General features: G+C 42.4%; 2 protein-coding genes across 5 annotated transcripts in view; one reads left to right on the top strand and one right to left on the bottom strand.

The window, feature by feature from the left end:
* Positions 1–4,512: 4,512 nt before the first annotated feature.
* On the bottom strand, positions 4,513–21,452 carry UTP18 (UTP18 small subunit processome component). 3 transcript variants are annotated; one of them, XM_069951502.1, is made up of 15 exons: positions 21,217–21,452; positions 18,038–18,273; positions 15,701–15,822; positions 15,126–15,221; positions 14,495–14,565; positions 14,034–14,140; positions 13,291–13,416; positions 11,112–11,286; positions 10,802–10,902; positions 9,313–9,403; positions 7,298–7,421; positions 6,928–7,102; positions 6,574–6,719; positions 6,418–6,458; positions 4,513–4,694 (listed from the first exon to the last, which is right to left on the bottom strand). In XM_069951502.1, exons 2-14 carry the CDS (start codon positions 18,257–18,259, stop codon positions 6,434–6,436), a joined length of 1,581 nt encoding a protein of 526 aa, XP_069807603.1. In that variant the 5' UTR covers positions 18,260–18,273; positions 21,217–21,452; the 3' UTR covers positions 4,513–4,694; positions 6,418–6,433. The 3 variants fall into 3 exon arrangements, with proteins under 3 accessions (XP_069807603.1, XP_069807604.1, XP_069807602.1); XM_069951503.1 differs by lacking the exon at positions 21,217–21,452 and adding an exon at positions 21,176–21,198; XM_069951501.1 differs by lacking the exon at positions 21,217–21,452 and adding an exon at positions 21,055–21,138.
* Positions 21,453–21,499: 47 nt separating this feature from the next.
* The window catches only part of MBTD1 (mbt domain containing 1), a 65,550-nt gene continuing 59,321 nt past the window's right edge, over positions 21,500–27,728 (top strand). For both annotated transcript variants that reach the window (XM_069951498.1, XM_069951500.1), the window contains exon 1: positions 21,500–21,670. In XM_069951498.1, the coding sequence (XP_069807599.1) occupies positions 21,650–21,670 (21 nt within the window). In that variant the 5' untranslated portion in view covers positions 21,500–21,649. The remainder of the gene's footprint in view (positions 21,671–27,728) is intronic.

The following is a 27,728-nucleotide window of genomic DNA, read 5'->3' as shown; positions in this document are numbered from 1 at the left end:
CGCTATGGAGATTTATGTAGAGGCGGACTGCCTCCACCTGAAAGGTGGAGTAGGTTTTCGGCGTATCTTTGCGCTGAAAAAATTATAAATCGCGCAGACTCTGAGTCCGCGCCCCCCATAACGCCCCCTCCCCGACCCCCCCGCGTAAAGTGCCGATATGTGAATATTTTATTCGCAAATCGGCCATTTGCGAATAAAATCATTTGCATATCTGCACTTTACGCCAAAAATCATCAGTACGCCGGATGATGCATCTCCCCCTTAGTGTTGGTTGATCCTTGGTTTACTTTTTGTTTGAACACTATTTTTTAATGCCCCTCATTATATGAACGTTCTATACAAATTCCATTGTACAATTTTACATTGGGTTAGTTTTAGCAGTGATAGCATTTGTACTATATTCCCTGTGGTCTAGAGTGGTTTTGTGATTGATACCCAATATCTCTGGTGGACTAAGATGAAGAAGGGAACTTCATATACTGTACACTATACATGGTGGTTAAAGGTTAAAACAAGATGCAAACTGTGAGCCAGTATGCCAGCTAAAGATGATCTACATAGCTCCTTAAATTCAAATCAAGACTTCCTTCTCATTTCTCACTAGTACCTATAATGTTCTGGCCAGCTCCCTCTTGTGTAAATACCAGTGTATCTACTGCTGTATCTCATCTCATTACTGCCCATAAGAACCCTAACTCTACCCTGTAAAACGCCTTATCTTCGACAGGATGGAGCAGGTGCGCTTGCATCCGAATTAATCAGAAATAAAGATCTTCCGGCCGGCACTGAATGATCTGTGACTAGATCCTGAAGATCCCTGGAGTGGCCATGGCTTTATGGTACTAACTGTAACGCATGAGGGGCAGTACCAAACAGAGACAGTTGATAGAATTAGTCTTAGAGAATGCATCTTCTTGTGTTCTTTAGTCTGTAGAACCCAAGGATTTGATCTTACATTCTGCCAATTGTGATGGAATTGGAGAAGCTTTCCCCTAACCAAAGGTCCATTGTGCTTTAAAGTGCTGCCCTGGAGAGAGCTCTGGTTAGAGTTTGAATGAAGAGGTACCTTCACCGTCCTGATTTGCCTTTCTCCTTAAAATCCTTTATGGAGAATCAAGGTTTATTAAAGGGTTGCAATTTTTTTTTTTCAAGACTCTTCTTAGAAAATAGAAACCTTGTCTGCCCTTTCCAAAGCTTTGTCCAGTCCTAGGCTGGGTTCACACTATGTATATTTGAGGCTGTATTTGGTCCTCATAGCAACCAAAACCAGGAGTGGATTGAAAACACAGAAAGGATCTGTTCACACAATGTTGAAATTGAGTGGATGGCCGTCATATAACGGTAAATAACTGCCATTATTTCAATATAACAGCCGTTGTTTTAAAATAACAGCAAATATTTGCCATTAAATGACGGCCATCCACTCAATTACAACATTATGTGAACAGATCCTTTCTGTGTTTTCAAACCACTCCTTGTTTTGGTTGCTATACAGCCTCAAACATACAGCCTCAAATATACGTAGTGTGAACCCAGCCCTAAAGTGAACACATACTGACACAATGGACATTAATTACAAAATAATTTATTTTCAGACAAGGTGTATTCCCCGATCAAGTTTGAGGCCACGTTCACACAACGTATGACACCAGCCATGTCACAGGAAGGCTGGTGTCAGTGAAGTTTATTAACTTCATTTCTATTGAATAGGGATGTGGACGCATCCCAATTCCTTATTGCACACAATGGCGGCTGCGGGCAGAGCTGCACTCACCATTTTGAGAACTGACAACTTTTGGCAGCCGCTATTCAATGAATAGCGGTCGCACAAAACTGACATTGTCAGATCGTCCGGGTAGCCTCTCCTGTTGCGCCGAGCGTCGGCAGCAGTTTGTTGCCATGCTGATTGGTAGCATTTCAGCATGTTGAAAGACAACGATCAGCCAACAACGTGCATGTCGGCTGATCATTGTCTTCTATTATGCTGCGTTTACATGGAGCGATAATTCGCCCGATCGTACGATTAACGATTTCGAAGTAACAATTTTTACGTGTCTAGACGGAATGATATATTGTACGGAAAATTCGTTTTGCGATCGCTTAAGCCTATCTCGCACATAGGTAAAATCGGTGAACGACTGTTTACACGTAACGATCTGCGAATTTTTTGCGAACGTCGATTTAAGAACATGTTCAAAGATCAAAATTAATGCTAGTTCGCTGCGTTTACACGTACGATTATCGGTCGAATTCGATCATTATCGTGCAAATTCGCACGATAATCGTTCCTTGTAAACGCAGCATTACACAAAGCGATTATCAGCCGTAATGGCCGATAATTGCTTCATGCAATAGGGCCTCAAGGGGGAATTTATGATCTGTGCAATCTTTTTGCACAGGTGTCAATTGATACATAGTTGTTCACTGTTGAATATGGTGGTGTACTTGGTCTTCAAATTTCCCAGATAATCTATATCTGTGGGAAATGCTATAAAAGCAAGTCATATCCATGGTATACCATACAGTTCATTCTTGACTGACTAAGAACACAAAGTGGGTTTGTGTACAAGGGCAGGTACCTGAATATATTCTCTCTCTAGCCATGAACTTCAAAGTGCCATTAATAACATAAAAGAGTATATGCCCTGTCTAGTAGATGCCAAGTAGAAAAAAAAAACTTGCAGATTATTAAATTTAACATTTTTTACACCCTGATACAACAGTGCCATCTAGTGGAGACATTTTTAAAGGCAAGAATCAATCTTTAAAACGTTTGTCGTCTTTATAGAGCAGCAAGGTAACAATATGAGGATGTCAACAAAATGTAACATTATGTGGGGAAGGTTGCATAGGCAAAAAATACTAAAGAACGTCCATTCGGGTGGCTGCTTAGTATTAGAAATGCACACAGATAAGGCATCAATTGCACAGTTATGAGTAGTGTCCCAGAGCTCATGGATCACACTCATACAATAGTCTCACTCCATGTATGTTGATGTTATTTGATTGTTTTTAGAGTAGCATCTCACAGAATAAGGCACACAACGTAAGTTCCGTACTAATCACGGCCATTGTTGCAATGGCTGTGATTTCTGCTGTACTTACGTAGTGCTGCAGGCTAAGGGAATCCTGGCTGGAGTGTATACACATAGTATACACTCCGGCCGGGATCCCTAGCAGCGTTGCAAGAAACTGACCTGTCAGTTCACAATTGGCCTTAGGCTAGGTATATTATTGCAAATTCAACTAAACTGGCCTGAGCTACAATATCAGTACACAACCCATGCAAGAATGGTACTCGTACTTACTGTCCCTTCCCTGTGCCCCTGGCAGCCTTAGGCCATGTTCACACGTTTCATGAGACCGGACAGGTCACAGAACAGCCGGTCTCAGAAAAGATGTAGTACTGTACTGTATTGTATTGTAGTACCGGCCAGATGATCTTTAGCACTGCTGAATTCTGATGCGGGCACAACCGTGCGTGCCCGCTTCAGAACTCCCCACTGCTTACGTCTGCAGCCGGTGATTGCCTCAGCAGGCTGGTCCTGTTCCATCGTGGCATCCTGGAAGAGTGGGGGAACAGAAGTCACCAGATGGGGAATTGGGGTAGTCCTGTTTATTACCCAGCAATTTATGTAAAACATTTAAATCCCAGAATATTCCTTTAGGGTAGCGTCACACGTACAGGATCCACAGCAGATTTGACTAAATAATTGAACACAGCACCAAATCTGCTGCGGATCCTGTACGTGTGAACGTACCCTTCACATGGATTTATGGTCAAGAACAAAAAAAATCTATGTGGAGAACAGGCTATATACCACAAAAAAATAGGTTGTGGGAATTTTCCTATTTAGATAATATGATCTTTTTAAGTGTTTTTGGCTTCTGTATAATGGACGTCATGACACTAGTGGTGCTCAGCCTTACAGATGGGTCTAGCCTGTACTTTCTGTAGCCATTTTATCAGCTAAGGATCAATTAATTCTGCCCCAGATTCCTGAAAGGAATCAATAAACGCTTTCCAACCTGTTGCTTTCTCGGTTCAAAGCAGCTGAATAGTGTCTTCTCTATGATCACTTTATGGTCCAAAATTAAAGATGAGTGAACCTGGAGCATGCTCGAGTCCATCCAAACCCGTACTTTCGGCATTTGATTAGCGGTGGCTGCTGAACTTGGATAAAGCCCTAAGGCTATGTGGAAATCATGGATATAGTCATTGGCTGTATCCATGTTTTCCAGACAACCTTAGAGCTTTATCAAAGTTCAGCAGCCCCCGCTAATCAAATACCTAACGTTCGAGTTCGGATCGACTTGAACCCGGTTTGCTCATCTCTATCCAAAATAAGAATCAATAACTGGAACTAAGGCCACACCTCCTTCCCGCCCATTAGGCGAGCGGGGCATACGGCAGATGTAACCCAGGGAGAAGGGGGAAATCTGCTCATTCTCCCTAGTGTACGCCTGGGCGCATTACTTATAAATGTCCTCCAAAATGTTATGCCAGTAAAGTAACAATAATAGAAATGTTTATTCTGCACAGTCCTCTGAACAGTACAGGGATACTATGATACAAAAGGAGGCCACTGGATTTTACGGAGAATGTACAAGCTCTTCTTTAAACGTTATGTAACATATTGCAGAAAAAAGAATGTCAAACTGTTAGAAGAAAGGTCTTCGGCTTTCCAACAAACCTAGTAAAAATAGAAAAGATTTAAAAAAAGATTATCAGCGAGGAAGATGTGTATGATAAAAGATGTATTGCTCTTTTTAGTATAGCAGCATATAATAAAATTCATAAGTCTGAGTTTCTCTTATGCCTATTTTTTTTTCAAGCTGACCTGCAGTACTGAGCTATAAACACTAGGGGTGGGGCGGAGATTTATTAAAACTGGTCTCACATGCGGGTTTAAAATAATCCCCTATTAGCGCATGGGCACATTGGCTTTGTGAAGAAGTGCACGCCTCTACATAAATCCCAATGCATTGGAGCTGTCGATGTGCTCTCATTGTGTACAGGTGAAAATTGTGGTAAATAAAGCACCAGTAGCTGTGCCCACCATCCCACCCCCTCTCCGCTCCCTTGGCATGAGCAATGCAGGCAGCAAAGAGATGCATATTTTTGTGCAAACCTGTAATTTTGCCATCTGCTCCTACTGCACAGCATGAAATATCCCCCATTCATGTCCCTATTGTATTACTAAGCCAATAAATGGCTAAGTAGTATCATTGAGCTAATCTGCAAAAAAGAATGTATGGCCCCTTTAGGCAATAGAGGAGCACAGGGGTTTTCCCACTAGGCTACTAGTGGGCCACACATATAAATCCATATAAAAATGAGATTGTCAACTAAAACCTTTACTTATTGTGAGAACAGGGTCCCCCTTTGCTGAGATACTGGGATAAACAGGTAAGTAATGCGTTATGCTTCTGCAGAAGTTTCATTTTATTTTTAACCTCTACCTGGAGTTCCCCATTTACTTTAATGGAACCAAGTTTGAAACCCCACCCAATCTGGAGACAAGAGAGGGGGAAAAGAGGCATGTTTTTGTAGTGATGGATAACCTCTTTAAAACCCTCTGCAGTTCAGGGGCTTGGTAAGGGTCCTATCAGACGGGCCGACCAATACAGTAAACAAGTGCGGATCTGCTAAATGGCTCAATTATCGTTTAGCAAGAGCTGCACGGACATTGTTAGTGAGGTCACTGCAGCCCTTGCCCTAACCTGTTAATACGTTACCTGTCTACACCCCCGGTCTCCTCCTGCCTTCTGCTTGCTTCCCAACACTGCAGCTTCTCCGAGCTGACAGGCCGCTTAGCCAATCACTGGCTGCAGTGTCCGGGCTACTGATTAGCTGAGCGGCCTGTCAGCTCGGAAAAGCTGCAGAGTGCGGTGTCGGGAAGCAAGCAGAAGGCAGGCAGAGACCTAGAGCGTAGACAGGTAATGTATGAACAGTTTATTCCATAATTAGCCATCGGCCGCGCATCGATATTACACTTACCGATGCGCAGTCGGCAGACGATGATTTAAGGTCTTGACCTAAAGAAACAAATCAGCCAATTCATCTGCTGATTGTTGTCTCTATTACACGGAGCGACAATCAGCCAGATTCGGACGATTATCGCTCTGTGTAATAGCGCACCAAGGGTCCTATTAGACTAAGCGATTTTTAAAGATTAATCAAACAAACGCAAACAACAGCTACCTGAAATTCTTCACCATATTACACAGATCTATAGAGGTTACTTTTAAACATTACTCCATCTGATCCCAGCAAATAAATGAACGATGTGGAATTACACTAAAAGGTTCGTGAACAATTACCGAACAAATGTGGAATTACAGCGAACGATTAACAATGATTTTAGGTTCAGATCAAAAGATGCGAACAACCATACATGAATGATTTTTCCTTACCGCTTATTCTCCTTCATTAGAAATCTGAATAGTGTTTTAACCTATAAAGAAAACCAAGAGAATGAAAGTAAAAATTTTTTGTATATAGCGTTATTACACTTCTGCACTCATTATGTTATCTACTGGCATCAGTGACAAGCCCTTACAGCTACTTACCTGTACAGTAAAGCTTCACCTCTGTTGTTTGCTATTGAAAAGAAGCCGCTATGAGGAGAGAAATCCATTGCATTGGTCAAGTGAATTCTTTTCCTCTTGCCTTGTGTTGGAAAGTTTGAAAAAACTGTAAATGAAGGAATATGAACCTGTAGAAACAATGGTAGAAGGTTATTTCGAAAAAACATACTTTAGTGGAGGATGAAGAGGCATAGCTTTGAAACAAATGTTTCCCTTTATGGTTTGTTACTGTGCACATAAGTGTGGCTGTATCGGGTTCTGCAGCTCGCCTTGTTCACTTGAATGGGCTTAGCTGCAGAAAAAAAAAGGTAAAAAATAAAAGAATGTGTCTCTTACCAACTTAACAGCATCGTCTGTGGTCTTGGAAGCGACTGCCAAAATTTGCGTACATGAATTGAATACTTGTGATGAAGCAGTTGTTACCAGGTTCATTATAGATTTAAGAGGTTTTGGAGTTGAACTCTGCAGACAGTCATCAAAATTATATACATTCACCACTCCGGAGTCTGACCTGAAATATCAATGTGCCAATCACTACAATGTTACATCAATAAAGATCAAGAAAATAAGCTGTGGTGGCCTGGGCAGTGAACGTCTTAGTCTATTATACTGTAAAGATAAAGTACCTGAAATATAGCAAATATGTTGAAAAATATTATTAATTCAAAAATAACCAGAATGAAAGGCAAGGCAACGGTACACTTACCCACATGACACATATCGACCATCTTTTGATACAGCAAGAGAAGACCCACGTAAACTTCCGTCATCAATAAATCTGTTCAGACACCTCCTGCTCTTTACATCCCAAACATACACATCACCAGCATCTAAAGGAGGTAATGCAGGTATAAAAGTGAGAAGACACCTCAACAGATAATATACAAGATATTTTAAGCAAACGTACCATCAAAGAAAGGAAATTTATGTTATTACATTACCCGGTCAGCACCTGCGTGGGGATACGAGTGGCGTGGTCTTTTCAAAACGCTGCGCGGTTACTGCGCCGTTTTGTTCTTGTGCCCCGGCCTGGCTCTATGCACTGGAGGTGGGCCTGGCGCCCCCATCGTGACGATATCCCCTCCCCTCAGTGATGTAGCCCTGATGATTCTAATGGAGGTGCGTCACCGAGGGGAGGGGATATCGTCACACTGGGGGCACCGAACCAGTCTCCAGTGCATAGAGTTGGGCTAGTGCACAACAAGGAAACAGCAAGGGAACCAGGCGGCGTTTTAAAAATTGGACCACACCAGTGCAGACCAGGTAATGTTAAGAAGAAAAAAAAAAATAGTTTTCACTATTGGCACATTTGCTTTAACCTTAATCAATACTGTTAGCTAACGGTTAAAGGGGTAGCGCGGTGTAAACAATTTTTTTTCACTAAATAAAACACATTACAAAGTTATACAACATTGTCATGTGTGTTATTTATGTGAATGGCCCCCTTCCCCATGTTTCCACCCCCCCATTGCTAGACCTGGAAGTGTAATTCTGCATACTCACAGAATTACTGTCAACCCCTTCAGTGATGGCCGCCATGTTGGGACAAATACGTCACTCTTCAGGAAGAAACAACATGGGCAAGGAGGCCATTCACATAAATAACACACATTACAGTGTTGTATAACTTTGTAACTTGTGTTATTTAGCGGAAAAAACTTTAACACCGCACTACCCCTTTAAAGTGATATTATCACCCCCTTTCCACATAAGAAATTCTCAGCACCATTCTTAAGCTTATATTGTGGACATTTCCTATCTTACCGATAAAGGATTTCTTGGTGGTCTCTCACTTCAAAAATGCATGTTATTGTTGGTGGACAGTGCTGTACAGGTGGGGCTTAACGGTCAAAGTGCCCCCATATCTCCGCCCACATCTGGTGTAGGCCCCACCGCCTGCACAGCCATTGGAATGGACCGACCTAGAGGCCTATGAGGCATATGATGATGATGTGGGCGGAGATATGGGGCACAACAAGTTTTAAGTCTGCATCCAGCTTTTCCAGGCACCTAAAGTGGAGTCCAAAGGCAGCTGGCTGTCAAACAGACAGCCGAGCATACATAGTGAAGCGCTTTGCTAACACTGTAGATTTTCTAATCTCTATTTATATCCATCATGAAGATAGATCGTGCAACATAGGTCATCAAAACTATTGTATACACATAATAGTAGGAAAATTCTTAAATTGGATATGTAGGACTTAAAATACATAGCTATTTTCTTACAAAAACTGCATCAGATGTCTCCTTTGGTTTTGTGTAGTGTTTCAAGTGCTCCATTCACTTCAAAGGCAATGAGCTGCAATACCAAACACATACTGAAGACAAAAAGCAGCTCTAACCCTTTAACACTGACTTGTTGTAAAGCTACTTCATTTATTCCATTAGATGCAGTGTAGTAACAAAAGACAGCATGACCTTTAATGTAACAACTTCCTAACTTCTCCTATGTTCAATAAGATATGTGCTATGAATGTACTGGTGGGATGCGGACATGAGGAGCTTTGGGAGGATTGGTGTACGGAGAGATAAGGTTGGGCGACTGACTGCAATAAACTAATGTCCCCCCTAACAAGTGAAGCCAAAGGGACAAAAAGTATTTTCATAAGATTTCTAGGACACATGAATTTGTGCCAATGCAGTAATCTTACTTTAATGTTCTTTTAGCACCATCCCCTAAGCAGTATTAAAATAAACTCATTTCATCCACAAACCCATTACCGGAAGTAGAGAAGATTTTACTGCAATCTGGAGAAAACACAGCTCGTACACAATCCGCATTCATCTTCATGCTTCCAATTAACTCCTTGGTCTATTGAAAAAAAATAAAAAAAATGTAAAAATAAATATAATAATAATAACAAATATATATATATATATATATATATATATATATATATATATATATATATATGATATATACACACACACAGTGGTACCTTGGCTTAAGAGTAACTCGGATTATGAGCACTTTGCAAGAAGAGCTCACAGTTTTTCAAAATTGTAACTTGGTTTAAGAGCATTGCTTTGGTTTAACAGCTCCCTGTACTCGGTGGGAAGGGAAGTGGAGGAGGTGCATGGTCTGCATAGCGGGGTCTACAGCACTGTACTCTGACCCAGGAGGTCTCCCTCACCTTCTAAATCATGTCAATCCACTTCAAGCTAAGGCTAACATCAGGGGACAGGACTGTGGAGGTAATCTCTTCATAGCTGTAACCCCATTCTCCCCAGACAGAGAGTGCTGCTATACTGTGCCCACATCTGCCCTGCTCATTCCTTCCTGCAGTCTCTGTCAGCCCTTGTGCTTCCCATCCTCTCCGTTTCTGCTATATTGTGCCTGCACTCACACTCAGCTATACACTGCTGCTATAATGTGCCTACACTCAGCCATTCCCACTACTGTATAGAAAGGTTTCTGTCACTGTCCTCCTGCACAGCTCTGCGATTCTCACTTCCTGATCCTACTCCATAGTGCTATACTGTACAGTAACTTACAATATGACATATCCAGCTTTCTAAATGCTTGTTTCAATTGTTTTACAGGTTACTCAGAATTAAAAAAAAAACACTATTTTTGGGGTGTGGAACCAATTGCCTGCATATCAGTGATTTCTTATGGGAAAACTGCTTTGGTTCAAGAGTTAGTTGGATTACAAGCACAGTCCTAGAATGAAATATGCTCATAATCCAAGGCACCACTGTATGTGTGTGTGTGTGTGTGTGTGTGTGTGTGTATTATATATATATATATATTTATAATAAAAAAAACCATGAAGTTTTCTCTCTCTCTCTCTCTCTCTATATATATATATATATATATATATATATATATATATATATATATATATATAGCTTTTACAATGCTGACTCACAACCTCTTTTATTTGACAAACATTTGTAAAAAGGCTACCACTGGGGAAAGCCAGTACTTGAAAGCCCTAGACAGTCTTGTTTTGTTAGAAAGATTCTAAATGATAAGTGGATTACAGGGCATTTGCACTACTGGCACCACATGTGTAACCTGCACAGAAAACAAAGCCAAGTGCCAGCTCCTAAAAAGTGAGAAATGGCCTTTGTAAAAGGAAGACTCATCTGAAATTAAGTTTTCCAAACCCAACAATTCCTTTAAAAAGAGATTATGAACTGCTCATAGAAATAATGCAGCCCAACACCAGAAAATAAATTTATGTTGCTTTAAATAAAAACGCACCTTCATGGAAAGCATATGTAAGTATCCAGAGGATCCATTGAGCAAGAGGAATGACCCATCTGGAGACACTTCAAATCTTTTAATACACATTTCTTCTAGCCCTGCAAGATTAATATAGAAAAAAAAAAAGCTAAAAACAAGACAATTGTCTCCCAGCATCTTGCCATGTATGTTGGTGGGGGAATAAAATGTTATGTTGGGGGAGAACAAGCCAGTTGAGGAATAAACCCTGTGGGCATACATGCATGGTGTGTGTTATAGACAGTAATGGTAATCCATAAAAAGAATTAACATGGAGTGTCGCCCCCACCTCTTATTCTGGGAATAGGAATGATGTTTCCGCTCATCATATCGTACACGTAGAATATTCTATGCCGAACTCCTGTGGCCACCACCTGTTCTCCATCAGCACTGAACTGGGCTTTATACACTGGAAACTTTTCTAGATAGATGCTCTGGATTTTTGGATTTAATTTGCCGTCAACCTAAAAGAAAGCGGAAGGAAAGATGGAATACAGGCAGATCTAAACAAGTATGAGACGTAAGATGGGACGATTATCGTTCAGATAATCGTGAAATCGTTCAGTTGAAAAGCAGTTATCGATTAGACGACGAACGAGAAATCGCTGATCGCTTAATGAGACCTGGACCTATTTTTACCATTGCTTGTTCGCAAATCGTTTGCATGGAATAAGATGTAACGACGAACGCAATAGCGACGACAAGATGATCGCAAGAATGATCATAAGTAACAATCTGTCCTTGTTATGTGACAAACACGTGACTTTCTCCAGGGTGGGGCACTCAGAACCCCATTTCTCATTCTGTCCATTTCAGGGGTTGGGACCAGAGATTTGCTGGCTTTAGGAAAAGAGAGATTGTATACACACATTGCAGGATAAAAGTGCACTAGACTTTAATTGTCTACTTATAAACCTGCTCATTATTAAGTGATAGTCGGGTAATAATGAAATTTTAATCACCCAACCCATACACCCAAGTCCCGATACTAAATGTTGGCTGAACATGCTTCTGTGTGTGTGGCGCCAATCAGAGACTACACCAACAGGTGTCGTGCATGATGGAATGTCACTACCTGATCCTTTTGTTCTCAGAGAAATAAGCCGCCGCCTGAGCTGCTTATTAATGTTTATCTGTATGGGGAGGTCGGGAAACATAACTGTAGGCCGAACTGTCAGTGACGATGTATAGCTGCCTTTACTCTTAAAATGTCTTTTATTAAATCACTATTAAAACAGAGTTACCTGTGTTCTCACCAATAGTAACCTTTACATTTAAAGGAAATTAAGGAACACTTTTGAAACTGTGTTTTCATTGCTACCCTTTAAAATATTCTACTATTTGGTGTAGACAATTCCAGGGCAAAGCTATAGGTCTTCACCATTACAGACTACAACAAAACCTGCGTGTAGTATAAACATACAGTCATGTGTTATTTCCATCTGCCCTCTGTTCATACCTATCATACTGTCCTCAAAGCAAAACCCAATCTGCTTAACGCAGTGGGTTCATTTGTTAAAGCCCCCAGCACCAGCTATTTATGCTATGGTAAGCTGTATGTAAATGCATAGGCAATCATGTAATACTATAGGGGTTTCCGAGCAGATGATCCCCCCCTTATATGTAGCTTGTATGCTCTGCCCCTATAGCTTTATGTAATTTAGGCTTTAAAGGGTTGTATTATTTAGAGTCCTCTAAGAGCTTTGCATGTAAGTCTTCTTGCTCCACACTACAATGCTATTCTATACTTCATTTATGCTGTATGCTGATCACACCCTTTGTAGTGTACGTCAGGAACTTTGGGGAAACACACAGTCCGAACCCAACCTTACACAGAAAAACAGTGTTAAAATGTTGCATTTCCACCAGCTGAGAATCTACAGATCCTACAACAGGGGGTATGACCCTAACTCTCCAACACATTTTTCGTAGACTACCTGTTATGCTGGGTTCACACTATGTTTTTGCAATGCGTTTTTGCAAAAAAAACTGATGAAAAAACGGATGCAACTGTGTGCATCCGTTTTGTTCCGTTTTTCCATTGACTTTCATTATAAAAAAAAACAGATCAAAACGGATCAGTTTTTTTAGCATACACAAAAACGTGGTCGACCTCATTTTTGTGTCCGTTAAAAAAAAGGATCCTTTTTTTTTTTACAATGGAACTTGGATCAAAATGGATACACACAATTGTATCTGTTTTTTCGCATTGCTAAAACGTAGTGTGAACCCAGCCTTAAAAGAATTGAAAGCGCTGCCTATGGGAATCAGTTGGTGGCTGTACTGATATATTCCTTCTGGCCTTATTGCATGCTTTGCCTATACTGAGATCTTAACCTATTTACGACCACAGACGTCACTGTACGTCCATTTTTGCTGTTTTTTTCCATTCACAGAAAAAGTGTTATTAAAGAACAACTTAAACTGATTGTCTAAGTTTAGAAAGGAAGTCAAAACACCAAACAAACCTGAAATAATGATATGGATCGATCAACACCTGCAGTCATGACAACCTGAGCCAAAGGGTGGAACTGAACTGTAGAGAGAGGAGCATTGGACGGCCTCTCCTGATTGGCATTCAAGCAAGGTTTTATCTACAAATCAAAGGGAAAACATTAAATCAAAGTCACATGAAATTAAAAAACCTAAATCAGGCAGGGGTGTGTGGGATCATAATAAAGAATGTATACTATGTGTCATCCATGGAAGCCATGAGGTGGAGTACCCCCACGTGTGGCTGCTTTATTACAGTGCTGTGAATATTCAAAGACTTTTTGTTCAAAATAATAAATCACATTTACTGATACTTTTATATTCTGTGTCTAATAAAACTGATTTAACATAAATCACATTTACACGCCTGGCTCCAGCGCCTCCGCTGTCTTACGGACCTAACACGCTGTTCAGCTGCTTCTCGGTCCTGAGGCGATGCAGGTGTGTGCTTTATTATTTTAAAACAAACCACCCCTGGGCATATGTAAAAAAAAGAAAATCTCTTGCCCATAGTAACCCTATAAAAAGGTACCTAAAAACTTAAAAAGGTGGTGCACGCCATGTAATCCAAGTTTTTGGCACAAATTGCACCAGACTTTTGGCGCAGGCAGTTTGAATTGCCTCCCCCAACAAATTTATGGTAGAGATGTTCTGCAGCATCTCTGCCTCAAGCATTCATGCCCTTTTTGTTGTAATACAACAGACAATGGAAGCTAACCTGTAATATTCCCTTAGGTAGATAAGTGGATTCTGTTAGCATATTTCCAGTTCTACTTAACAAGTTATCTTCACTGTCTTCTTCATCATCATCGTCGTCATCATCATCTACAAAAGTAATTTTTCATTCATGTAAAATTCAAAACTGCCTAAATGCACAATATAATTTCACTGAAATTCACCTTTTTGTACAATAGGGCTTCTTTCCTTCAATCAGGACTCTTATTTCCATCTGTCGCTCCAGCGCTGAGATATAGGAAGTTTTATGTAATGTAGGTCATAAAGCCCATGGGATGTTCCTCTGGGCTGTGGAAGCCCAGCAACATTAAGCCCCTTCTCCTATAAACAACTCCCCTAACTCCTGGGATTTATCTCCCAATTTGTGTAAAATTTGTGAAGCTTATATCTCAGCGCTGGAGAGATGGATTGCAAAAAGCTGCAAACAGGTATATATTTGCTCACCTTCTTTAGAAAGTCTTTTCTTGGGATGTCTTGAAGCCCAAGATGGAACCCCACCCATTGCTTTCTGAAATCTAGAAGAAGGTTAGATCAGTGAATCAAATTGTAATTTTTTTATTTTAAGGAGTGGTGTCACGAAGCAAAGAGATATGTACAACCTACATATATGTAAAGGACAACAATTGTGCTGTTTTTAGTAAAGAAGCTCATATTGCTTTCTTCCTAGTTTGCTCTCCGAATTCAGATCACGTGACTGGGACTGAACTTAGCATGATCGTCCCAAGAAATCGGATGCCTGGCTGACCATTACCAAGAGCAGGAGGTTATGAAACTACGTTCGGGACTAGTGAGTCTATATCTCTCAAACGATACATTTTAAGGAATGCTTGTAAATTTGGAATGTTTTATTTAACATATTGCATCACTATAGACCTAGTTTCTTCAGGACACCGTCTTAAGTTTAACATTTTAATTTAGATACAGAGACTTCAATATAATGGGAAAAGTTCACAGGAAGGAACTTATGTCCCAACACAGTGCATTCCTGTATATAGTCCAATGCTCATAATTCTCTACTAAAAGAAGACGAGTTACACCCTAGCTATAGGCTCAGAGACATGAATCTACCACTTACTCGTGCTGTAGTCTGATCTGAAGTTTTTCCTTGCTTAGAGTCTTCTCCGCCTTACTTTTCATCACATCTTTCCTATAACGATGGGTCATTTCAACGCTGCAAAAGACAAAGATTGATGGTCACAGACAAACTCATTTACATCCAAAGACCCTCAAAAATAACATATCACTGAATTGCTTATTTTGCTCATCGTGAAAGCACAATGTAATGTTAGAAGTTGTGATAAATGACTAAACTCTGAGGCAAAACTATCAACAATTTTTATCAAGGGAGGAACCTGCCCGCTACTGTGTGCTTCTCCTTGACTACTACATGGACTCTATTCATATCAGTAGGTGTCTGTATAATACATGGTCATACAGAGACAACCAAAGAGACAGATGCTTGCTATAGGCTCCCCATCCAGTAGTGTTGAACACCTAAATAGCTTTTTCTCTACTGTTTATCTCATAGTATACCACAACCAACAATGGCCATGACGAACCAAATATTAAATATATATCTAAATATGGAAAATAAATCTCTATCTATCTATATAATAAAAATCACAAACTTGTCATAATCTCATATCATACCTTTCATCAATCCCATCATCTTCATCAACCCAAACTGGTTTCTTGCTGGTGGCAGCGGTGTCCTTCTCGACGTCACCATCAGAGTCACTCTCTAAGAGATCTGCGCTGGGATCAACTCTGATCTACAACACAGAGAATACAGCACTGCTACACAAGCACAACGCTGTTATATGCAAGACTTGCCAAAATGCTCCGTAGTCATCTGTTCAAACTTCTTCCCGCCCTGGATTGTAACAATACATTGCTGTAAAGGTGCTGTTCCCACGAATGCCAACACTGTTACAGTAATGTGATAATGTAGGCATTGAAAGTGTGCCCACAAAATCAGCAGCAGATGCCAGCTTTAACAAACAGCCTTCTCTCTGCAAAGTCCAGATCTGGGCTGGACTATTAGTGGAAGCAACGTACATATAGTCAATATATTATATTAATTGGTCCTGGGACGACCACTGAATGTTGAGTCCATATCGCTATAGAAAACTGTTAATTGGTTCTAAAACCTGCATAATAAGAAAAGACTAAAGGAGAACTATCAGCAGGTTAGACGAATTTAACCTGCTGATAGCCCCCTATGGCACAGGGGGCGCCAAGGAGGAGGGTATATCGTCCCTTCCTCCTCGGCACTGTCCCTGTGATGTTAGCAGTCTACTCCTTAGCCTGGAGCATCGTTAGAAGCACTGCACCGCCCCATCACACAAGCCAGCCCACTCCTTGTAATCAATGAGCAGACGGATTGGCACTCTGGGGGCAGAGCAGAGCACCTAAGGGTGGTATTACACGGGCCGATGGGGGCCCGTTAATACCTGTAAACGAGCAGCAACCTGCTAGATCGTCGCTCTTTTACTGGACCTAATACACGGCCCGATAATCGTTAAACAAGGGCTGCAGGGACATCGTTACCGATGTCCTTGCAGCCCTTGCTTAACTATATACATTACCTATTCACGTTCCAGGGCTGCTGCTGCGGTCTTCTTCTCCACAGGTCCTGCGCGCTCTAACTTCAGTAGCCTGTCAGCTGTCACAGGCCGGGACCGCCGCGGCCTGTGATTGGCCAGATGGCCTGTCAGCTGACAGGTCACTCTGAAGCTAGAGCGCGCAGGACCCTAGGAGAAGAAGACCGCAGCAGCAGCCCTGGAACGTGGATAGGTAATGTATATCGTCAGTCGCCGGTCGCGCACCGCTATTACACGTAGCAGTGTGCAGTCGGCGCCCGACGAAAATAGGTCCAAATATAATATATCAACGATCAGCCGATGATCGTTGTCATCGGCTGATCGTTGTATTTATTACATGGAGCGATATCGTTCCGTGTAATAGTACCCTAATGGTGCTCCAGACCAAGGATTACACTGCTAACAGCTTGTGTACAGTGCCGAGGAGGAAGATAAGAAACACATCTTCCTCCTCGGTGCCCTGTGCGCAATAAGGAGCTATCAGTAGGTTACATTTGTCTAACCTGCAGAGGGTTCCCCTTTACAAATGAACAAATGATACAAATGAACAAAAATAAGCACGAAAAATGGTGTTTTCACTAATAGGAGAGGTGGTAAATGTATGATCACTGGGTGTCTGACCACAGGGACCACCATTTATTAAAAAAACAAAAAACAAAACACTGGTCTGTAAATGAAGCAGTAGTACATCTGCACGGCCACTTCTCCCATCACTGTGTATGGCACGGATGCTAAAAGCTAAACACTTTGGCTCTGACACAGTGAATGGAGAGGTGTTCACATATGTGTGCACTTGGCGTACAGCATGACATGATAGCACTTGGGGTACAGCATAATGACCCCTGACCTCACCCCCCCCCCCCCCAGTATATAGATTTCTGGTGAGGAGCAGTTTTATACTGTACAGGTGTAGATGAGATCATATTCATCTCACCTAAGCAAAACATGGCGGAGGAGAAGCTGAGGAGGCTGGAGACGTCACAGAGCTCACATAGGAGGGTCCATGACTGAATATTCAACCATCGGCAGGTGCTGAGAAGTCTGGGAATGTTAGGGCAGGAACAGAAAGGCCTGGCCATACATTGTCTGAAGCTCTAGTACGGAGCTCGGCAGCAGCTGTAGCAAGCAGCTCTGCCAGGAGGCAAAGTTACCGGCTATCGGCTGTGAAGGACAACAGCTGGGGACAGCAGCAAAGAGATTGACAGGTCCACTATGCAGCCCAGCAGTAGTTGTGGTAAGCAGCTCTGCCGACACCAGACATACTCATCATATATTACATCAGTATTCAACTTATGATAGCCTATGAAAAGCCACAGTAAGTTGAATAAATCGGATGTCAGGGACATCATATGTTGAGGGGCTACTGTATAAAGAATTAAAATACCTTGGAATCACCGAGAAGCTTCTCCACAAATTCATCCTCACCACCAAGGACCAACATTTCAATACATTTCTCTTCATCTGATACGTCACCCAGCATCTGTAAGTTTTTAGCTCTTAGCGCCTCCTCTTGTTTTTTGGTATCTTGTGGCTTTGACCAACTCTGCTTTCTCTTTGTGCGAGCTGGGACATGACCCCCAGGGCTCTTACGCTTTGTCGACGGCATTTCTCTTCTGACAGCTGCAACAAAAGAAATGAAATGTAACACTAGAGGTTCACCACAACGAATACGTGGAATCTGTCTCACTTCAAAAACAGGTTCTGCAGTAGCTAAACTGTATATTATAAAGAATAAAGTGCATCCTACTATAAATAGTAAAGATTATTGTAGATTCTGTTTTGTTATACGTCATACTAGTATGGGGACAGGCCACTCTTGTCTAATAAAGAGCCTAAAGACTCACAGATATAGGTCTGCCCTACTGAGGGGAAAAGTGCCCCGCCAGTGACTGGCAGGTGTCCATGTTTTTAATAAAGTTATATTACTTTGTAATATAGCTTCACTAAAACAAATGCATAGTTGTATTTCCATAGCCACTTATGTCGCATGGCAGCGGTAAGGGGCAACACACACCCCTCCTCTGCCAACAACGTTTGTGTCGGGAACTGCAGGTCTGTCTAAGGGTATGTTCACACTATGGAATACGCAGCGGAATTTCAAGCGGACTCCCATAGACAATGATATACTCAAACGAAATCCGCCTTCGGCCCAAAGAATTGACATGTCAATGTCGGCCTCAGCTTGAAATTCCGCCGCATATTCCATAGTGCCATAAGCCCTGCAGTTCCTGATTCCCTGCTCTGATCGAGGGAGGCTGGACAGAACTATACAGAGAAGGATCCTGTCCCCTGTATACAGTACCCAATGGGGTGGGGGAAGCTGCCTGTCGCTATAGCACAGGGTGGCAGCCTCTCCATGGTCACTTTGCTAGAACCGCAGAGTAAGTAGCAATTCAGTAGTGAGACAGCAAAAATGGAGTTGCTGTATGAAGGACCTACTTATAAAATGGAAAGTGTGTGTGAAAATCATGAATCTCCATGGTGCAACTTCATTCTAGTCAGCTCAGCAGTGAGACAGCTGGACTGTAGTTGCTATATGGAAGTTATTGGCAGTTGGTATAAGAAGATCCACCAAACAATATAGAAGTCTAAGGCTGGGTTCAAACTACGTGTTTGCGATGCGTTTATTTCATCCGTTTTTTTTTGCAAAAAAACTGATGAAAAACTGATGAAAAAACTGATGCAATGGTTAGTCAATGGAAAAATGGATCAAAATGGATGCACACAATTGCATCCCTTTTTTTATCAGTTTTTCATCCATTTTTTGCAAAAAACGCATAGCAAAAATGTAGTTTGAACCCAGCCTTGCTGCTAATCTGCCTGGACTGGAGTTGCTGTACAGAGGCCCTGCTTTTAACAACTAGAGTTGTATGGTATCTGCACAGGGTGAATATGCGGCAGACTTCTTAATGGTGCGTTTACACGCAACGATTATCGTTCGAATTTGCACGATAATGATCGAATTCAAACGATAATCGTACGTATAAACGCAGCGAACGATCAAACGACGAGCGAGAAATCGTTCATTTTGATCTTATAACATGTCCTTAACATGTCGTTCTGTGTAAACAGTCGTTCACCGATTTAACCTATGTGCGAGATGGGCTTAAGCGATCGCAAAATGATCGGGCGAGTTATCGCTCCGTGTAAACGCAGCATAAGAATGTTATATTACACACCGATCTTTGGTAAACTCCTACTGTGGTAAGATTTATTAGATCTGAGAGATGATGTCAGTTCACTAGCGTAAACAAGACAAGTGCATAGAGATGAGTGAACCTTGAGCATGCTCGAGTCCATCCAAACCCGAACTTTCGGCATTTGATTAGCGGTGGCTGCTGAACTTGGATAAAGCCCTAAGGCTATGTGGAAATCATGGATATAGTTATTGGCTGTATCCATGTTTTCCAGACAACCTTAGATCTTTATCCAAGTTCAGCAGCCACCGCTAATCAAATGCTGAACGATCGGGTTCGGATGGACTCTAATCCGAACCCGGTTCGCTCATCTCTACAAGTGCACCATCTACACCCCAGTATATACCACATAAGATGAAAGTGCTCCACTAGAAATGAGCGAACCGGGTTTGGGTTCTAGTCCATCCGAACCCGAACTTTCGGCATTTGATTAGCGGGGGCTGCTGAACTTGGATAAAGCCCTAAGGTTGTCTGGAAAACATGGATACAGCCAATGACTATATCCATGATTTCTACATAGCCTTAGGGCTTTATCCAAGTTCAGCAGCCACCGCTAATCAAATGCCGAAAGTTCGGGTTCGGATGGACTGGAGCACGCTCGAGATTCGCTCATCTCTATGCTCCACGTTTATTTCTTTGTAAATTGATCATCAGTAATAACTATTATGCCGTATTTACACGGAGCGAAAATTCGCCCAATCTAACGATTACCGATTTTGAAGTAATGTGTTTTTTATAACGATCAGCATTTAGACGGAATATCTCGTTTTGAAAAACTGTTATTGCGATCGTTTTAGCCTAAATCGGTGAAAGACTGTTTCACCAAGCGATCTGTGACTTTTTAGCGAACGACCAGCGACGATTTGAGAACATGTTGAAAGATCACAATGAACGATTTCCCGCTCGTCGCTTGATCATTCACTGTGCTTACACGAGCCGATTATCGCTCAAATGCGATCGTTATTGAGAAATTTCAACCGATAATGGTTCCGTGTAAATGCAGCATTAATGTTCCTAATGATCGGTGTTGATCAGGCTCCTGGCATCTGTACAGAGACCACTATGATGGCATTTCTCTGGGCGGATAGAGTGGCTGCATTCTGGTCCATTCAGCGCCCATAATGCAGTGTGTTCTAGCAGGTCCTCCCTACAGCTGCTGGGCACTATGCAATGGGCTGTCTCCTGCTGGATCCTACGTTCTTACAAGCTTCTTCCTGGACTGATAGGAATAGAGTTGCTATAGAATCTACCAGGAGGCCCTCCATTCTAGAGGTAACCATGGCTACACCACGTGCAGCAGACCCGCCATCCACATCAGTACATACACTGACACTTGTAGCCATCACATTCATCCGCAGTCACTTACCTCCTTAAAAGCACGTGGAGCTTCCTGTGACCTCTGAACCCCAAACCGGAACCCCTCCCCTAGCGACAAGGATGCAGCGACTCCGCCCTCCCCTGCAGCCTAAACGCTCAGCCCCGCTTCTGGCTCTGCACCCAGTCTTCAGCACTGAGGCAATGGACGCCGTAAAGCCATCGAGGCGTCAGTGCCTAGTAAGCCCCGCCCACACACTAGGTTTCTACGGAACGCACTGCCAGTCTTCCGCCGGAAGTGGGAGTGGCCGTGAAAACAACAACCTATGAGAAGCTTGCGTGCGCGCAGGCGCAGTGGAGGCGTGCTGCTGGTTTTGTTGATGTTGTGCTGGAGTTCATTGTTTTTGAGCTGAGGTTGGATCACGTTTATCTGTCTGGTTTCCGCGGCGCTGGGAACTCACACACGGGAGCTCCATGAGGGGCTGATGGAAAAGGCTAAGGAGCTGGTGAGTGGCGCGGGGCTCCGGCAGGGCAATACTCAGCCTGTGCCCCCTTTGTTGTCATTCCTGTGCTGCAGTGAGGCCTGATTGGAGCTTAGCCCCCATGCCAGCGCCTGCTGGGCAGCAATCCCTGAGCCGGTGGCAGCTGTGTGTGCAGATGGCATGCTGGGTACTGCTCCTAGACATGGTGTGCCTGGCTGTATGGCAGCCCCTGTCACTTGTGCTGCACGTGGAGCTGAAGCCCTTCTCCATGTCCCACACAGAGCTATATATATATATATATATACTGTACGCTGTGTATATCCAGAGATCATGTACATGTCAATGCATTGTATTACTGATCCTGCTGTGTTATACTCTACAGCAGGGATTGGAAACCTTCCCCCCCTCCAGCTGTTGCAAAACTACAATTCCCATCATGCCTGGGCCTGGAGTCACTGCATTGTGTATCTACATTACATTGCTTCTCCTGTTCTGGTATAGAGTTACAGCCTGCATTATACTCGAGCTGTACTCACCATTTTACTGGTGGAGTTACTCTGTACATACTTATCCTGTACTGATTCTATGTACTCCAGAGCTGCACTCACAAGGCTGCTGGCCACAGAGTTGACCTATTGCTGCATTCTTTATTGGTTTTAGTGATTTGCTTTCTGAGACGTATCATTTTCAGTAGATCCTGTACAGTTATGTGGTAATTAAGTCAATGCTGTTTCTGATACCAGTCAGTAGACTGTGAGGGTATGTGCACACTGATTAAACTGATGAAGAACATTTCCCTGCTGAAATACTTGTTGAAATCCTCACGCTGCTTTATGTCAGAGGGTTTGTCCGGCAGTCTGACAACAGTGCTGGAGCACATAAAACCATAAATGTTATTCTTACCTGTCCACACTCCCTCCGTGTCCCCCGAGCCCTGACTTCTGACACAAACTCATCTTGGGAGTGACAGCCTGCTCAGCCAATCACTGGCCACAGGACTCTCCTGTCTCCATCAGTGATTGGCTGAACAGGCTGTTACTCCTGATACAAATTTATCACAGAAACCCAGGCTCAGCAGACAGTGTGGTCAGGTAAGTATAACATGTTTTATTGTTGTATATGCACCAGAGCAATATATTAAAGGGGAACTCCAGGTAGAGGTACAAAAAAATAAACCTGCTACAGAAGCATATAGCATTACTTACCTATCTATCCCAGTTTTGAAACTACCAAAAATCCATTTGTTTTGGGGGTCTTCGTTCTGTATTGTGTGGCTGTACTTCCTGGTTGAGCAGTTGTACAGAGTACTACAGGTTCCAGAGTGCAATGCTTTCCCTCAATGCAATGCTTTCATCACAGCCCCCCACCCTGCCCATTCCCCGCTCAAAGCTGTTGCAGAACATCTAGGCTGTGTTCACACATTGCAGTTTCATTGTGTTACTGAATTATTTGCAGTACTTTATCATTTCATTGTGGTTCCACCCACACAGCACACTGTATTCTCTAGCTGTAACACCACACAGCATGCTGTATTCTCTACCTGTAACAGCACACTGTATTCTCTACCTGTAACACCACACAGCACGCTGTATTCTCTACCTGTAACACCACACAGCACGCTGTATTCTCTACCTGTAACACCACACAGCACGCTGTATTCTCTACCTGTAACACCACACAGCACGCTGTATTCTCTACCTGTAACACCACACAGCACGCTGTATTCTCTACCTGTAACACCACACAGCACGCTGTATTCTCTACCTGTAACACCACACAGCGCTGTATTCTCTAGTTGTAACACCACACAGCACGCTGTATTCTCTACCTGTAACAGCACACAGCACGCTGTATTCTCTACCTGTAACACCACACAGCACGCTGTATTCTCTACCTGTAACACCACACAGCACGCTGTATTCTCTACCTGTAACACCACACAGCACGCTGTATTCTCTACCTGTAACACCACACAGCACGCTGTATTCTCTACCTGTAACACCACACAGCACGCTGTATTCTCTACCTGTAACACCACACAGCACGCTGTATTCTCTACCTGTAACACCACACAGAACGCTGTATTCTCTACCTGTAACACCACACAGAACGCTGTATTCTCTACCTGTAACACCACACAGAACGCTGTATTCTCTACCTGTAACACCACACAGCACGCTGTATTCTCTACCTGTAACACCACACAGCACGCTGTATTCTCTACCTGTAACACCACACATCACGCTGTATTCTCTACCTGTAACACCACACAGCACACTGTATTCTCTACCTGTAACACCACACAGCACTCTGTATTCTCTACCTGTAACACCACACAGCACGCTGTATTCTCTACCTGTAACACCACACAGCACACTGTTACTACATGTAACGCTGACATTGGAATACAGTAAAGAACTTTTTGAATTCATTAAAAAATATATATATTTTCATCTCCACAAACGTATTATGATAGAACATCTTTTATCTTTGAAGTTGAGCCTCACAATAAGGACTTCATCCCATATTATCTTACATGGGATATACTGTTTATGCCTCGCTTTATGTCCAGGTGGGATTGGCAGTGCCGGCTCTGATCCTCTATGCCGTTTTTAAGATCATTTAATTGTGTTACTGCATCATTTTTGTGAAGATGCTGCAGGACTGCAATGAAACTCCAACATGTGTAAACATAACCTTGATTTCACTGCAGACTTTTGCACAATCTGTAAAGTTGTAGCAGCTGCTTTTGGCTGGTCAGAGATGGTAGATCACTCAGGGGATTGGGGGATCCAGCCAAACCTCCTGTGACATCACTTCCTGCCCCCTGTCTCCATCATCAGCCTGTGCTCAGCAAACACACACAATGTGATACAGAGGCATGGAATCTGTCTCCTAAGGTGGGAGAGCAGAAGGAGCAGGAGACAATGTGGATTGGCACAGAGGCCATTTTTCTACACTTCCTGGATGTCAATCAGCTACCAGTGTGGCAGAACTGCACAGATATAGTAATACATTATATAGACACATCTATATAACTTTTAATGTGTTTTTAATCAAATACAAGTTTTCCTTATCTGGAGTTTCCCTTTAAGAAAGACAGACCGACAGAGAACCCCTTTAAAGTTAAGCAGATTTTAGAGCAGAATATGAATCTCACTGACAGAGTGCAAATTACTCTGTGAGGGTCTGTGCACACTGAGGAAAAGGCGAGGAATAAGGTGAGGAATTTCAGCTTGAAATTCCTCATGTAAAATATGTACAGCGCAAAGTCCCATTGTGTTCAATGGGTTTTCTGCTCTGTTATTCACACTGCAGAATTTCCGAGCAGAATTTTCTGCTGTAGATCTACTAGAGGAATCCTATAGAAGTCAGTGGGGGGCTTAAATTCTGCTTGAATTCTGCCTGAAAACTTTCTGCTTCAATTCCTCGATGATTGCTCAGTGAGAATCATCTCAGTGAGAACAGATTTGCGGAAATATCCTAAAATTCAATTGTATGTTTATTTATGGTGGAATTCATGTGAAACCGCTTGATTCCATCTAAAATGACTCCATGTGCCCTCGGCCTCCGACTGTCACTCTGCGTCAGACGAGTAAAGTTATGTCTATTATAAAGTTACTCAATAACCATCTAGAAATTGTAAATTTATGTTCAAAGGTTAAAGGTATCTTGATGTTGTAGAGTGACACCAGCACATCACTTCCTTAGTCTTCAAGCTAGATCGGTTTAAATCTGTTGCATTTATTTAGTGGTTGACTCTCAATAAAAGATGAGGTTGCTTTTTAGTTCCCCAATAAAACTGCTGCCTCGAATTCACCATATGTATACTGCTTCTCTTCACTTTTATAGGATGGGATTCCAAAGAGTCATGTTTATTAAAGGGGTTGGTCACTTTATAGTAAAAATGTTCAGTGTACAGTATGTGTAAGTGTACTCACTGTATATACTGACAGCAGCTCCCCGTGTACCCCACATAGCTAAAATCAGGCTCCCCTCCTCCAGGCTTTGCTGTCCTGCTCTATGGTGAGTCTGTCCATAAGATGGCCGACATGGAGCAGTATGTGACCATGCCTCGCCCCCAAGTGTCTAACATTGAGCCTGTATATGCCTATGGTGGACACTTGGGGGGGGGGGGAGACATGGTCCCATTCTTCTCCATGTCAGCCATCTTATGGACAGACTCACCACAGAGCAGCACAGCCTGCAGAATGGGAGATTAGCTTTATGAGGTACACAGTGAGCTGCTGTCAGTATATACTTTGAGTATACTTATACTGACACTAAACAATTTTCCTATAAAGTGGCCAACCCCTTTAAGTAATATTAAACAGAGCTTCTCTTTCTTTAGTAAGGTAGGGGTAAGCATTGCTCCAGTTCATGTTAAGTAAAAGAAACAAGTTTATTTAGCAAATAGTATTGAATTTTAAGGGGGAGCTATCAGCAGGTTAGACAAATCCTGTGCAATTGTATTGTAGTCCTGTAAGATCCTTTGGAACCCTTTAAAATATAAATTCCATATGGGGTCTGCAGAGCTGTGAGTTTCAACAGATGAAGCCTTGTGTCATCACATGCGACACTCCCTCTCCCTATTTGTTGCTAATGTACAAACAGATACAATTGAAGCTCCTATATTGGTGACTGGTCTAGTGAAAAGGGTAGTCCCATCACCTAAAGTTTTGTTAGGTGATAGGGTATGCAAAAGATAGCAATCTTGCAAAATTGCTTACTTTGTAATGGAAATCTGTCACTAGGTTTATGCCTCCTTAAATGAGGGCAGCATGATTTTACTTACATCATTCTGTTCAGCCGTTCTCCTAATATGCAGGAGAATAGGATTCTTGCCACAACCACCCCCCGCCCACCAGATGCTGATTGACAGCCTATACACAACAGGGATAGATAACTGCCAATCAGCAGCTGGTGGGCGGAGTTTTCTGCTTCTCATGAGCAATGAGGACTATAGAGCTCATGCACATAATGGAGAGGACTACTTATTGTCCATGTTATTCAGGAGGAGATCTATGGATCAGCTGCACAGAACAATGTAAGTGATACATCATTCTGTTCAGCTTCCCTGTCACTAGTTTATGCCACCCTGAGCTAGCACACCATAAACCTACTGACAGTCTCTTTAAGTTTGTCTCCTTGGTGTCTCTGTAGTGTTGATAGTTGTAGACTTAGGTTAGTATACTGTTACTGCCTCTTTCCCACTGTGAGGTAAACTGATCTGCGCAGCATTACAGCGACATGTGACACCAGTAGATAGATGGCATTAGTGTAAGACAATAGCAGCTCCATGTGGAATGACCTCTTCAAAGGTCACATAGTATGCTCAGTAATGTTTCACATTGATCTCGAGGGGACAGACTCTGTCTATTGTCGTCTATGTCCTTGAGTCTTGCTGTAAAGCATGTCACTAAATGCTATTAGAAACAGCTCAGGCGAGATGGCAGTAAAATAAAATCCAGGTGTAACATCCCTTTAAAAAGGGGTTTTATCATAAAAGAAGGTTTACAACATAGGTACTGCTTTTCTCTCCCATGTGTCTAACCCTGTCCTGGTTCCCTCTCTGAACTATGACCCTGTTGTTACCATGCAATAATGCAGACACTTTTCTACAATCGCCCTTGCTTGAATGTGAAGTAAACTTAGCGGACTTAGTGGATGGTCAGTGGGCCGTAACCAAGGGCAACAGGTTATCAAAACAAAGGAGGCACATGGGGATTAGTCTATATCTTTCAAATAATTTATTTTAAGAAATGCTTCTACATTTCTAATATGTTTAATTTAAAGGGGCATTTCACTCACACAACTTTTCATATGTTGCTGCCCATGGTAAGACTAACAATTCATTCCATACTTGTTATCTATTCAGTCTCCTTCTCCTTGTTCTGAGCTGCTGCTTTCTGCTGAAGATAAACAAAATGTGTGTAAGCTTTTCTCTCTGTCTCCCCTTCTTCCATCCTCCCTTCCTGAGACAGCTGATGTAAACAAGTCCCTGGCAGGCTGTATCTGCAACTTCATAGCTTCTTTGTAATGTTGTGAGTGTTAGGTCTTATTCCCATGTTTCGTGTTTCAC

This window comes from Dendropsophus ebraccatus, chromosome 14 (assembly GCF_027789765.1).
Source record: "Dendropsophus ebraccatus isolate aDenEbr1 chromosome 14, aDenEbr1.pat, whole genome shotgun sequence".
In the NCBI taxonomy this organism is placed as follows: Eukaryota; Metazoa; Chordata; class Amphibia; order Anura; family Hylidae; genus Dendropsophus; species Dendropsophus ebraccatus.
This window is presented reverse-complemented; position numbering and strand designations above follow the sequence as displayed.